This window comes from Buteo buteo, chromosome 8 (assembly GCF_964188355.1).
Source record: "Buteo buteo chromosome 8, bButBut1.hap1.1, whole genome shotgun sequence".
Taxonomy (NCBI): Eukaryota; Metazoa; Chordata; class Aves; order Accipitriformes; family Accipitridae; genus Buteo; species Buteo buteo.
Genome location: NC_134178.1, coordinates 15,779,814 through 15,794,113, shown reverse-complemented (window position 1 = coordinate 15,794,113; position 14,300 = coordinate 15,779,814). Strand labels below are relative to the sequence as shown.

The following is a 14,300-nucleotide window of genomic DNA, read 5'->3' as shown; positions in this document are numbered from 1 at the left end:
ACATAAATGAACTAACTGAGAAGAAGCATAGGCTCAAGAGATTTGGGACCGAGGCGGCAAGAAGGAGGTCTCTGAAGACAGGGTGTCCTACAATAGTCAGCTTAGGGTGACACCCAGTAGTTAACATAGACATTAGTCACTTTTCTGTGCCAACATCAACAATCCACAAACACACAAAATCACCAGGAATCCCCTTATATTGTGATGTTGCCTAAGTTCAGAAGAGAGACTATTTCAACCTGAGGTAGGAATTTGGCTGGCAGGAGCATTATTTGTACTTTAGCATCCTTAGGTCTAAGTCCTATGTATGTACCACCTTTTAGGCTTTGTGATGGAGGTGGTATATTCATATGTGTGTGTGAGCGTGTGCACCAGCATTGCAATTTGACAACATAAAAAAAAGTGGTTTTCCATTCTGTTCTGAAAGACAACCCAAGTGACCTGTTTTAACTGAATTTTTTGGGTGGGATGCCTTCTTAGACTGAAAGCCTGCAGATCAAGTTTGCAAAGTGGATTAAAGCATTAAAAGACCTGGATGGGGGGAAGACCTTTTAATGGAAAAGCCAAGCAGCCTCTAACTATAAGTGGAGTTGCTGCAGTAACCACTATAAAACTCTTATGAACTTGGGTGGAGACAATAATTACAGCACAGGAAGAATGAGATGCTATGGGGTGCCCAGCCTCTGCAGCAGAGTGGCAGCACAAGGAGATTACAGTTTGAGTCTTAAAATGCAATCCTTACTGTTAAAATATTTTAAAGACTTGAAAAGTATATATGCAATTTATACAAACGTACATGTCACTAATGTTTGAACACAGATTTTGAGTGGGTGGAATTATTTTTTCCCAAAGATGACTCTAATGGAAATCTCTGATGCTCCTGTGACTGGGCTCCCCCAAAACCTGAACCTCTGCTGTCAAGCTCTGACCTACTACATATCAGGAATTTTTGATTTTTTTTTCTCAGAGCAATAACATTTTAGTTTTAAATTAAGTGCTTCTCTATACCAGAGCTTGGGCTGTTTGTGAATAAGTGTTCAGAAATGACTTAGCCTCCACGAAGTGCATCCGGCTCTAGGGTAGAACGAAGAAACGATCATTCAGCAGACTGCTGTGTCACTGCTGAATGGTTCAGAGAAAGGGAAAAACAGGAACACCAGATGGAAAGGACAGTTTGAAACGAAAAGGCTTAAATGCAAAGCTACCACCTTCTCACAGAAAATGCCTTGGGATCCTTAAGCCTAATAATAGTCCTTAACCAGCTATAATTTCGAACCATTAATAGGCTTTTTGAGGTAGAAATTATCACCCTCACTTTATAGGCGATGAGAGAGACACGAAAATGTTAAGGCCCAGATTCACAAGAGGATTTAGCTGCCTGAAGTGGGATTCAGGTTTGATTTAAATGCTTAAGTCCAAAATTACATCCCACACCCCTCCCACCCCCCCCATCCAGGTGGTGCCTAGCAGCAGCCGTGGTGGATATAGGAGGGGGCTTCCCCTGCCAAACAGCCCCGTGCCCTCAAGGCTGCAAGCTCAGCCTCCGGGAAGGAGCATCTCAGCGTGGTCAGCTGGCCCCAGCCCACAACCTGAGCCCTCCTCTGCCCCTTGTCCTCAGGAGGTTTGGTTTGGGAGCTGCTGCTCGGGGCTCACCCACTGACAGCCTCTACCCCTGCTTTAAGCGTTACGGCATTTCCCCAGGGAAGGTCCCTGCTTCGTAGGATGCACCTCAGACGTACACCTCGCGCCTCCCTGAAGGGCACCGTGGCCAGATGGCTGTGGTGGCGTGGCAGAGTCCTCAACGCTGGTGGCTCTAGCGGCTGGAGGTCCTCTGGGAGAAGAGGTCCTTCGGGCAGAGGGGTGGTGCACGCATGGCTCTTGGGGCTGGTAGCTGCAGCGTTTGGGGCGAGGGGAGCACCTCGTTCCACTCTCTTCTCCAAGGACTGCTTTTGTAGTTGAACCCATGATTTCTTCACCCCTCAAAGCCCTGTTCTCATCCTCTGCCTAATCGTCAGACTGGGAAAACCTCGGTATAATGGGTGTTGTGGCTTTTGGCAGATTCAAAAATCCACCTTCATTTCATGGTGCATTGCCCCGTGAACCTAGAAAAAGCCCTTTGAGACGTGGATTTTGTCTCAGTCCCTCTCCCTTTTTCCAGCACTGGCTTTCATTTGGGACCAGCCCAAGTCTGGCTACCTGTCCGGCCAGATGCTGACATACCTCAGTGCTCTGGCACGGTGCAGGAGCTGGGAACAAACATGTTCCTTGCCCTGTGGAACGACAAAAATGATGGCCTCTCGGCATGGCTGCAGGCAGAGGCACCAGGTACAGGGAACAAGGAAGGTGTGGGTTCACCGGGAGAGCAACGCGTTGCTCTGAATATGAAAGGCAAGGAGCATCAGCACCATTTTAGCAAGCGATGGACTTCCGCCTGCAGTGGCCTAAAGCAGGTGGACGCCAAAAGACAACCTGACAAGTCACTTCTTCAGTAGCTAGCTAAGCATGGGAGTGTGCACTGGGACTGTTTACTCTTGAGTTCATTTTCTTAGAGGAAGGACTCCTCCGTGCTGTCATTACACTAATGCAATGTGCATTGATTTCAGAGCTTGGAAGAGGTCTGGGGTCACTCGATGGATATCCATGCAGTCCGTGATGGGGGAGATAACGCTGCCATTATGAACTTGGAACCTGCCAAGTTCCACCAGAGACGACTTTCAAACGTAGAGCAACCTCTGTGGCCTTAGATACGGACACAGCTTTGTTAGAGTTGTGGTGCATAAAGCCTAGCCTGTGGAAACTTTGTGGCCTTGCCAAAGCGTTTCCTTCAGTTCCTCCCTAAACTTCAGGGAACTGATGTGCATACGCACCGCTCCAAGCACCGCCCCACTGAAGAGCTCTTATGGCACCAAGCCTTCAGAGCAGCTGCTTCCCTCCTCCTCCTCGCCTCGCTCCCTAGAGCTTCCTCCCTCTGCCCCGCGCGCTGCCTGCTCTGTCCCCGCGCCACACAGCAGGTAGCTCCCCGTCCTCGGAGGGAATGGTGGGAAAGGGTGGAAGGACTTTAGGATAGTTCCTAGCAGCACATTTTGAGGCCCAAACCCGCTCCTGTGATAAAGGCTCAGACAGGAATCCCAACCTGTGCTGAGAGGCAGCAGCTCTCAGAGGGGACGGGCAGGAGGAGCATCAATAGAGGAAGGAGGACAAGAGACAGAGACTGATGCAGGACAGAGATGAAGGGAATGAGGTTGATTTGGAGAGGCTGAGAAAGCGGCGTTGAAATAATATAATGGGGAAAACAGGGGAGAAGTAGGATGGGAGCAAAAGAGGTGGGGAGTCACACGGCATTAAGGTAATAGAAAAAGAATGTCTATCTTTTCACTGCTGCTAAAGGTTTTTTAGAAGGGAACAGAGACTGATTCAGACTGATGAGTGTTTATGCACATGACTATGCTGGAAAAGACTCTCCTGACAGCAGTTGTAAGCCACTGATTTGCAGCATCCTCACTCCTGCTAATCCTGAGTGAGCTGACAAGAACTGCATGCCATAGGCTAGTTAGCTGAAGTTCACTAGCCAGCCCTGAAGCCAGGGTCCTAATTTGTCTCTCAGAATGATTTTATTTTGATGACAAAATAGCAGCTGTTACTTGAGTTGTAATACAGGTACATAAATATATAGCTATATAGTTACACACAAAAATAAGTATTTCTTTACCAGAACTCAAGCAGCCTCTGAAGGAGGGCACACTAAAATAAAAAGCAAAATAAAAACAAAGAAAGAAAAAAAAAAGGGCAAACAGATCTCTTGAAACTATGTAGCCTTTTCATCTAGAGAGGTACTTTGTTTTCCCTAAGCAGTATCCTGGTAAGCCCAACTCCTTTTATCACGGCAAAAAAAATAAGAAAATGCTCAGAGGATAGCGTCTGCCTCATCCTCATCATTAGCCTGAGTTTCAAAAATGTACAAGCAGAGCTCTGCAGAACCAAAAAATAGATTTATTGTTATTGGACTGAGGGCAGTGGTTCAGCACTTGGCATGGCCACTGTTTACAGCAGTAATGCTCCCGGAGACAGGAAGTTCTCCAAATCGCTCTGCCATTATTTTTCTCCTGTTGACGCTTTCTGATCGAGAGTTTTTTTGCCCAGACGAAATTTTAAGTAACCCAGCAGAGAGTGTTTGGGAGCTGGCAAAGCCAGCCGCAGTCATGCTCAGCCTCACGGACCACATGATGTTTTCCGAGTCAAACCCCCGCGCAGAGCTGCATCATACATATACTTTCTTACACAATCAGCGATTCATGCAAACCCGCCTGCACGTAGCGAGTGTGTGCCGAAGACGACTCGGGCGGCACTGGCGTCATGAGAAAGTCTTCTCCCCTCCCCTCCTCCTGCCACTACGTCCCTGCCAAAGGCCAGCACCGAGGCAGCCGTCGTCCCGCAAGGGCTGGGTTTGCGGATCAATCTAACGTCGACCCAGGCTATTGGGCTTGAAATAGGCATCAGCTCCTCTGTACCAGTGCGGGGACTCTGCACGCCGAATTCTTTCACGGCTACTTGGTTTACACAGAAATCTCGATTAAAATCGACGACACGACCAAGCAACCCTAAGTCACTTAAAAATAAAATTACTGCTCCTGGCCTCTGTCTTTTAGAGAAAAAAATCACCATTCAGGCCAGACTGGAGGGAGAAGAGTCCTGTGATAAACACTGACCCTCTAATACACACCCAGGGCGAGGACCAGCGGTGTGGCCCCTTCCTTCGGCCGCTGCCCCCGGACAGCAGGACCAGCAGCAGCAGCCCCGGGCAAGCAGCGTTGCAGATGCCCAGTTGTCCCACCCCAAAGGCCATGCCAGCCTTGGTGGTGCCCGACGCGATGGCAGGGCTGCAGGACGTCCCAAAGGAGCTGCCCGTTTCTCTACGGCCAAACCACCCACCCGCTGGCCATAGCATCCTGCTAGTGCCGCATCCTTATCAATCCGAAGTATAAATAAGTGGTTGTTTTTAAACTCTACCAATTGGCTCTTCTTTTTTCAGTTTTGATTGCTGTTGGATTTCTTCTATTTTTGGCCAGTCTGGCAAGTGCGCCTCATTGTTACTCCAGTATCTGATACCGCATCCCCTGAAGCATTCCAATGGCTTGGACCAGGACCCAGCCGGCCGCTTAATACTGATTTTACAATCCTGTTGAATAGCATCCTCCTCTGTTTTGCACATACTTTTATAATTTTGAATGCGTTTCAGTAAAAAATAAAACAAATTTTAACAAAGTGCTCAAATAATGCAACCACAAGCTGAAGCTGCACAGAAGGAGCAAAATTCTGACTTCAGAAGACCAATAAAAGTAATTGGATTCAGAATCCAGGCCAGTAATTTCTGGGTTTGAAGTGTTTTTGAGATTCCAGCTTAAACTGATTTTTCTTCCCCAAAATTATATCCAGAAGGAAGAGTTCTGATGGCAGAAATTTCTGATTATGCTTGGTAATATCTCTCTCGTGTTCTACCAGCTACACCTGTGAAAAAGGAGTACTTCTTTGGCTCTGTGGAAATTGAAAACTATCGCAAAACTTATTTGTGACTCTAATCCCGATAGCTAGTAGGAAATACATACGTAGGCTTAATTTTCAGTCCTTTCCAAGATGCAGTTTTTAAAAAGGCCTTGCTGGAAAGCTATCACAAAGCTCTAGCTCCAGCTCTCAGCTTTAGATTGAGATCTTATGCAGCAAGCCAAGACACTTCCCCATTAGCTACTATTATGATAACCTATTAATAATTATTTTCATCTGGAAAACATGTTTATTTGTTGGGTTTTTTTTAATGTTACGTTCTACAAAGAAGATAGTTACTGGGATTAATGATTCCATGAGGAAAATATGTAATGCTTACCGAGCCACGAAGCTTTCCCTCTCCAAAATAACTATTTATTTTTAATTTTATCCAATGAACTTCTATGGTGTCAGGCTTTTTGCATCAGATTTATTTCATCATAGTAACCTAAACCAGTTCATTATGCATTAAGAAAACAGGGTACTTTGCAGTAGTAGTATTTTGAAGTTTGAAGTGTTTTTGAAGAGAGGGGGAAAAATAAAGATTAATTTTTTTTTAACCAGGTAATCAGGCAAGGGGGGCTGAGATTGGCTGAAGTTTTAAACTACATTTTTCTTTCAGAAATTACTTATTTGAGCTTACAAGCCAGACAGGCAGGTTTTCCCAGTAGCATTCTCAAACTAGGGTGAGGAATAGTAACTCTGGAGCCCAGCCAATTCCAATGTAAATCTGTTTTGTTCAGGAAAGCGAGCCAAATTGCTTTTATACAACATCTCGATGTTTTGGGCGACCTGTGATATTCTCAGCTCCCATTCCGGGTGTCAAGAAAATCAAGTGCTATTTTTTTTTTTTTTGTAATTCTGAATGACAGGCAACAGGCAGAGCAACATGGGGCAACCGCTTGCTGTTAGGTACAAAACGAATGCTGAAACACAGTTTTGTTCTTTAAGCTTTGGCCAATGTTTGGTTGGCGCATCGGCTCTGACCAACAGGCAGGATCAGACCTCCGAATGGGGGGAATTGCTGTAACTCTCCCATGGCCAGCACAGAGACACTTATTCACTGAGATGAAAATGTGGGCAATAATCTTACGTTTGAAACAGCCATCAGACTGTCTTGCTAGATTTCATTTAAAGCCCACAGAAGAAAATTTAAACTATTTATTAAGAATGCCAAGAATGACAATTTCCTGCTCTCTTGGAAAGGAGAGAGCCGTGGCTTGCCATCGCTTCGGCAAGGCTTTTAATGGGGATGGTTACACCTGGGCGATAACCAATGCACAGGGAACTGTCACCGGTTAAAGCCGTTCCTTATTCTCCGGCAGGGATTTTAAATCACCTGAGGTACACAAAGAACGTCCACTCTGACTGTAACCAACGTGAACTTTCAATCACTGTTCACATAACACTCCTGGCATTGCATTATCACTGGTGGCAACTGAACTTATTCAAACTCAAATATTACACAGCAAACAAAGTTTCAGTTAATTTTCCTCTAGCGAACTATCAAAGGAAGCAATGCCCTTTGAAGCAGCTACCTTATGCTTTAGGCTTTATACAAATTCAACAGAACAGCACCTCAGAAATCCTGTACCAAATGCAAACAATCCCCACCTTTGGAAAACAATCCCCTGTTCGAGAAGTAAACAAAAGCATACATTAGTCACTTGCTCCAAAGATGGGCAGCCAATCCAGGTGATGAGATTTAACCTCGCAGACTGACTAATAGCATGCAGCGTTCCCAAATCACTCCATCGCTTAAAGGATCCCGAGCACCCGAATATCATACGACATACAAGGTTTATGTCTGTGCTGGAGTGACTGGCCAGTAGCAACCGCTTATAGCGGAGTAAGGGGCTCAACGACGCTCCCCACCAAGCTTTTTGTATGAATAGGGACTATTCTCTCTCAGCCACTGGATTTTGACCTTGAAACTCACACACTTCACTGTTATGATTTCTAGCTTCATTACCATGGCCAGGAACTGAACTACAGGTTTGTTTTTATTAGCTTCTCTGCCACTTTGCCAGCTATTCATTTGAATCTTCTAAACAGTCATCTCTGAATCATAATGCAAATTCCATTTACTGAAAAGGTGGTACCTTTAATATAACAAATGAACATGTTTAATGACTGATACTTTTAGACATTACAGCATCTCTCATGTTTTCAGTAAATGGATATAATTTTCTCTGCATTACCCTATTATTATTCTTTGCTAGCATTACGAAGCTACGTTCTCAGCTGCGGGTGTTTTCCACCAAGTGCATTTTCAAGACAGCCCAAACAACACGATTTAAAAGACATCTCCCTCTGTATCCTCAGCTAAAAATGCTGCAGGACACAGAAGGACTGGATTGGTATTTTATTCTTAAAACATATTTACTGCTTGCATGTATGTTTCAACAGGGTCATACTCTTCCACAATTGCTGACGGTATTTATACTGGAAGAATATCTACAGATGCATTTCACTTCAAAGGCAAATAAAGGCTGTTGTGTATAATCAAGGTAACTTCCTCGGTCTGAAGCCTGACCCATCTCCCGTTTGGAATAAAACATTTTGAGAGCGAGCGAACGAGCGAGCAGAAATGGCTCAGCTTTGTAACTCTCCCGAAGCATGCTCATAACTCTGTTCATGTTCGTAAGAACCACGCATGCAACCACGCATGCAACCACGCATGCAACCACGCACCAGGAGATGGCTCGGATGCTCACAGGGGGACAGGGGGAGGGGAAAATGATGAGGAGGGGTCAGTGAGCCCCGTGTACTCAATTTGGTTCAGAGACACACCATCGCACAAATTGTTCAAAAAGGCAGTAAACAGAAACCTACTTAAGCGCCGTAGACACTATCATTTTGATTTGCGAGTGTTACAGCACTGAATCGTCCCTAAATAACGCTGCTGTGTTTGGAACACCGTAATGTTACGTTCCGATTTTACTTAAGGATACGAATGAAACAGAAGAAAAATACACAAGTTAAGTAAACATCACATGAAGTCACATGGAAGATGCCACCCCTTTTCATTCTTGACCTTAAAAGAGAGAGGCTAATCTTTTTTCCGAGCTTTTTCTGAGCAACAGTTCACCGGCTTCTCTTCCGTGGGTTTGACTGAACCTCCCTGACCCACGCGAAGGGACTCCACTCACAGCAACAAGGGTAGTAATGCAAAAGGAGCGCTTAAAATAATCTTATAATAGAAAGGTAAACATGATTGCGTGGAATTTATGGGGTTTAAGATTATGGACTGGAGCCAAAGAGTGAAGTTGCGAAGGGTCCTTCTGTTGATTTTACGGGCTTTTGGATCACGCTTTGTACACCTGCCCACTCACATGCAACGTGAGCCGCATGTGTCAGGTACTACTTGCAGCTTCCTAACAACATTTTTATATAGTTCTAGTCTAAGTCAACTTTGACTCTTATTTGTTATTTACACTCATAAGGCCTTTTTATTTACATACTAGTAATTACTGGTTAGCACAGAGATACAGCAAATCAGATATTAAGCTCATCTGGTCTGGTCTGGTCTATTCTATCCACTTTGCAGGAGAACATTAAATAACAGGACTACTACATATTGTTCTACATCTATTTCAGAGAAAGAAAGGTCAGAAAAAGTGCCCTGTGCCTTCACCAGGTCATGATGAACCTGGAAAATTTTTAGATCTATGCAGGAATTACTTGTAATTTCAGGTTGACTTGCTCTGTTACAGGGACCAACTCTTGCCGAGAGTCCTGGGACCCCCAAGACAGTCATGAGTCTTTACACAAGCTGAAAATTCTCATTTTAAATTGAAAATATGCTATTGAAACTTAAATGTGGGTAATATTGTGCTGTTATAAATTTGATGGGGCAGCTTCCAGAGTCAAAATGTGACTTGCTGTCTATGTGATTTTTTTTTTTAAATGAGATTTTACTGTTTAAAAACTGAAGTAACAGGGAGGACGGGCCAGGATAAAACAAGGAAAAACATATAGCTAATCCTGTGCCTTTGGAATCGTCCTACACCAGTTTTTGCAGCATTCCCTGCTGCAGAAAACTCGATAGATGTCTTCAAATTCCCTTCACGTAACCAGAACTTGACATAAGTGGTGAATGTGACCGAAGCGTAGTTGAGAACAAACACATACCTCTTCCACTTCTACCCACGAATCGGAGGTCGTTGAACCTTGCTACTTGGTTTTTCATGGCAGCTGTGGCATTTCTGAGTTCTGCAGAGTAGTTTTCATCGTTCCCAGCCATCACTGTTACCAGCGTCCCATCGGGCACGTCTCCCAAGGCCACCACCTATGAAATCAAGGAGCAGAAGCCTTATCTTCCTTACGTGGCATTTAATTTGGGGCACAGAAGATCAACAAGTAATGTGATAAAATAGGAAAAAGCAGCAACAGCAAAAAATCTGTGTAGACTAAGAAGCTGTTTGGGGAAAACAGGAATTGCTTCCATTCCTAGTTTGCAGAGCTACAGAAAAATTTTTACATGGATGCACCTCTGAAATACACAGCATAATGTGTACTCCGAGATGAAAAATACATGAAATAAGCTTTCCAAAATACACTTCTGTAATTGTCAATAAATAAATTCAAGTAACAGGAACTGATTCTGGCCTGATGTACATCAGTAGCATTATGTTTGAGCTACAGTGGTGTCAGCACAATGATGGAAATGTAAAATTCAAGAGAAAACAAAACTGAGCCAATCATCTCATGGACGCAGAGGGTCAGAGTCCCCACAGCTGCACCAGTTCCCTATCTTTTCCTCCCACTGCTCCACACAGAGCTGTCCCAGCATAAATTCAGAGTAAGTCCATGGAAAAGCAGGCCTCAGTCGAACGTTTAATCACAACTTACTGAACAATTTCTTTTCTTCCTTTAGAAGCACGGAAGCAAATCATTGACTTAAGACCTCACCCGCAACCTGATGGATGGAAATTGTGATCTGAACTAATGAATCTGCAATCGCTCAGACAAAGCTTTCACCTGGTCCGAAATGTTTGCGCTGTAGCTCCTTGGTGCCAGCATCTACCAAACAAATATTTAGGAACACAGGATCGCTGCGTTTTTGATGCAATGTGCTGAGAGTTACATAGATTTCTAACCTTACATTTTCTGACTTGTATCTACAACGTTCACACTGGTTAAATGACAAAAAAATTCATTTTATCTTGTCTTCTTGAGCAGGACTGAATTCTCAAAGCATTTTTACCCTGCTACAATCGAATGGATGTCTGGTGTGTCTCTTGGTTTACTCTGGAAAAAGTAAGATCTTGAATTAGGTCCCCTATTATGCTTTTTTTAGATCCCATTGCTGTTCCCCCAATCGAGTCTACAGTAGCAACCTCAGGACTACTACCAAAGAGAAAGAAAAGAGAGAGAAAAAAAAAATCTAGCTAGTTTTTATTTCCTCTTTTATGCATTCTAAGAGGAAGTAGTCCTGCATCATGTCCTCTGAGTTGCAGCTCGCTATTTTTCCTTCCTGTTAGCATTTTCTAGCTTATGTCCATGCAGTTATAATTGTCTGAAACTTGTCACAGCCCAGTCTTATTTCTATTAGTTCCTAATCACACTTGTTCTTTCCAAACAGGATCAGTGGCTCCTTTATTTGATCTGTCTCTGATGCTTATTCCCCAGCCGTAGCTACCTCCCATAATATGAGAGAGATCTCCTGTCTCAGGTATTTCACAGCCTTTCCTTCTATAGGAGGCTGCGTTTCTCACTTCGGTGCTCTCCCATTTGTCACTGATAACCCTTATTTTCACTTCCACATGCAAAGTTAAGATCACTGTGTCAAAATTCCCTCTTTACATATATTTTTCAACTTCCTCTTTCCCACTCCTCTGCGGCCCAGGCTTTTGGTTTTTTGTTCTCCTCTGTGTGCCGTAATGCATTTCTGTGGCCTGTGCTACGCTCAGCATTGCACTTTTCAAATTTCCCTGATCTTGGCATAAAATTAGTCCCTGCTTGAAACATTTAAGCTAGGAAGTCTTCTTGCACAGCTTTGTGTCATGAGGCACGCTGGCTCACAAGATCAACAACTGTGAACCCAGCATGCTCACCCAGTTCTTAAAAAGTTGCCGTAAAACCTTAATGCATGCACATACATTAAAGGCACAAGAAAAGGAAAGGGGAAAATCGGGGCATTACCCTCCCCTCCCTGCGATGCAAATGTTTGCATGTTCGTTTAAGGAAATACATGCTAGCATTTTAAGGGATGAAAAACCTTTGTGAATCCAGGGTCAGTTGTCTCTTACAGGACAAATATTTTAAATCACCATTTCCAAATTACACTGAAGGTAACCCCAGTGATAAGACAGGTGAAGAAAATATTAGAAACAAGTATAAAACTTACACAGCCCAGAAAAGAAACTAGAGTTAAAAGTCACACACAATAGAAACAGAAATACAAACATTTACATTAGAAAAAAGACTAAACAGATAAGTTGGGACTTGCTGACTGGAGTTATCTAGTACTTTGTTGTACTCTTCAGCTCTTAAAAATATGTATTTCCAGAGAAGTGGGAAGAGTACCAGAGTGCGGTGCTGCCAGGTATCTAACTTACCTACTTCTGCTGCATCAATCAAACAAAATTGGCCTTTTAAATTAAGATCTAGATCCTTTCTTAACAGCGTTTCGACAACGAATCTATACGACACCTTATTAGAGTTATTCGGTATTATTTTCTAAGTTTCTCCGAATCATTGTTTATTTTAGGAAAAAAAAAGCATGGAAATGACAATTTTGGTTTGAAACAATATCCTGATCCTAAAGATCAAACATCATGAGTAAATTTTTTTAAGAAAACATGAAGAGAAAATTCTCTGTCTCTCTCTTTTTATTGATGCAATGGTTGTTAGCAAATACTTGCTAAAACTCCGCTCTTTTTTGTCAGATGCAAATAAAATATTGGCAGCATAGGAATGATCTGAACTGAAATTTCTATCTCCTGGTCCAAATGATCTTAAAAATTATGACTTTAAAAAACGTCTTTGCAAACATTCAATATTTAGTATAAAACCAGTGAGATTGTTTTATAGGTGGCAAGCTATTTCAGGACTCATTTCTTAGCGGTCCACAGAGGGACTGTTTGGGGGGGGACGAGGAGCAGCGAGCCCCCCGGCAAGCAGGTGCCTCCCAGCACAACATTTCAGGAGCTCATCAGGAAACCCTCTCCTGGTTTGTGGTTTGGGTTTTTGGTTTTGTTGGTTTTTGGTTTTGGTTTTTTTTTTTCTTTTGCTTGCGTATTTCTAGGTTGAACTATCTCAGTGTTACATACACTTGCTTTCGCCTGTTTGGAGAACCTGACCCTTCACTCTGTTTGCAGAAGTTGGGAGCGGGCTCGCTTGTTAAAACGGAGAGCTGCTCTACCTGCGGCCGGGGGGGTCGGGGGGGTCCGGGGGGGCCCGGGGACCGAGAGCGGCGTTGGGTATCTCTCGAAACCAGCCCCCGGGGTTTGTTTTCCGCGGGCGGTTTCCACATACCCAGGACAGCCGCCTGCCGCCAGAAGCCCCCCCCTGCCCGGGGAGGCGAGGGGGGGGAGCGGGACCCCGGTCGCTGCCGGACCCCGCGGCTCCCGGCATCTCGGCACCGGGGCGAGCCGGGGCCGGGCGGCGGCACCGCTCTCTGCCGGCGGCTCGGGCGGCCGGGCAGGAGCGGGAAGAGCCGCCTCTTGTCGTGCCGTGCCCCCCCCGCCGCCGGGAGATGAGCACGCCCCGGGCACGGTCACGCGTGGCACGGCGGGGAGCCGCCGCGGTGGCCACCGGCCGCAGGGGACCCCCAGGAGAAACACCGGCCGCGTTTGGGGACTCCGCTTATCTCCCTTGCCGGCGGGGCGGAGCGGGTTTTCACGCCTGTTCCACACCGTAACTCTGCCTTCCAGGAGGAGAGCTTCCCGAGTAATTAGCAGCAGTTGCCTAGTGCGTGGGTGACAGTATAATAATTAATCTAAATGTGCGAATTTAGGAACTGACCCTGCCGATTAGTTCCTCCTTTTCCCCAGACTCATATCTGCGTAAATCAAGACGACTCTCCAGACATCATAAAACTTTTCCCTAAAGCCGCCTCCTCAGCAGGATTTCCCAAAGCTCTGGGAGCTGAACTGATTCCCTTCGCCCTCTTTTCTCTTCCCCCCAAAAAGCTATCGGAAAGACTCGGGTCTGGTCGCCTTCCAAAAAGTTGTCCTGAGGCCGTCGGACTCCAGCAGTGACCGAACTTTACAGACCCCGATCCCGAGTCTAACCCCGGGGCTCCCAAGGAGCCGCACGTCTCGGCGGCTCCCGCCTCGGAGAAGAGGATAACGAGAATAATTCCCTTTTCCTTTCCTTTCCCTGCTCGGAAGCGTATCTACATCAGTAGCAAGAAAACCCAGCGCATTCAAGAAGTCAGCGACAGACCCAGGTCAAAAAAATCCCCCAAGGCGGGGGGCTGAATTTCGCTTGAACCCGGGTAACGGGAAGGCAGGCCGGCTAAGGGAGGAAAGCGCAGCTCGCTTTCTGCAGGGCTCTGCCAACAGGACAAGTCCCAGCGGCCGCAGGGTCTGCCCAGGGTAGGCCCCGACATTTACTATTATCAAAAACCGCCCCCCAAAAAGGAAAGATGTGGGGGTTTTTCCGAAGAGCCCCTGGCAGCCTGGCGGGGGGAAGCCCGACACCTCCGGAGCGGGGCCGGCCGGGGCCGCCGGGCGCTGGCTGCGGCGGGTTGGCGGCGGCGGGCGGGTGTCCCCCGGCCGTGGCAGCCCCGGCAGGGCGCTCCGCCGCGGGGC

General features: G+C 45.7%; 1 protein-coding gene across 1 annotated transcript in view; it reads right to left on the bottom strand.

Moving 5' to 3' along the window:
- The window catches only part of RUNX1 (RUNX family transcription factor 1), a 174,787-nt gene that overhangs the window by 61,795 nt on the left and 98,692 nt on the right, over nucleotides 1-14,300 (bottom strand). Inside the window, exon 4 of the mRNA XM_075033738.1 lies at nucleotides 9,673-9,829. Coding sequence (XP_074889839.1) covers nucleotides 9,673-9,829 — 157 coding nt within the window. The remainder of the gene's footprint in view (nucleotides 1-9,672; nucleotides 9,830-14,300) is intronic.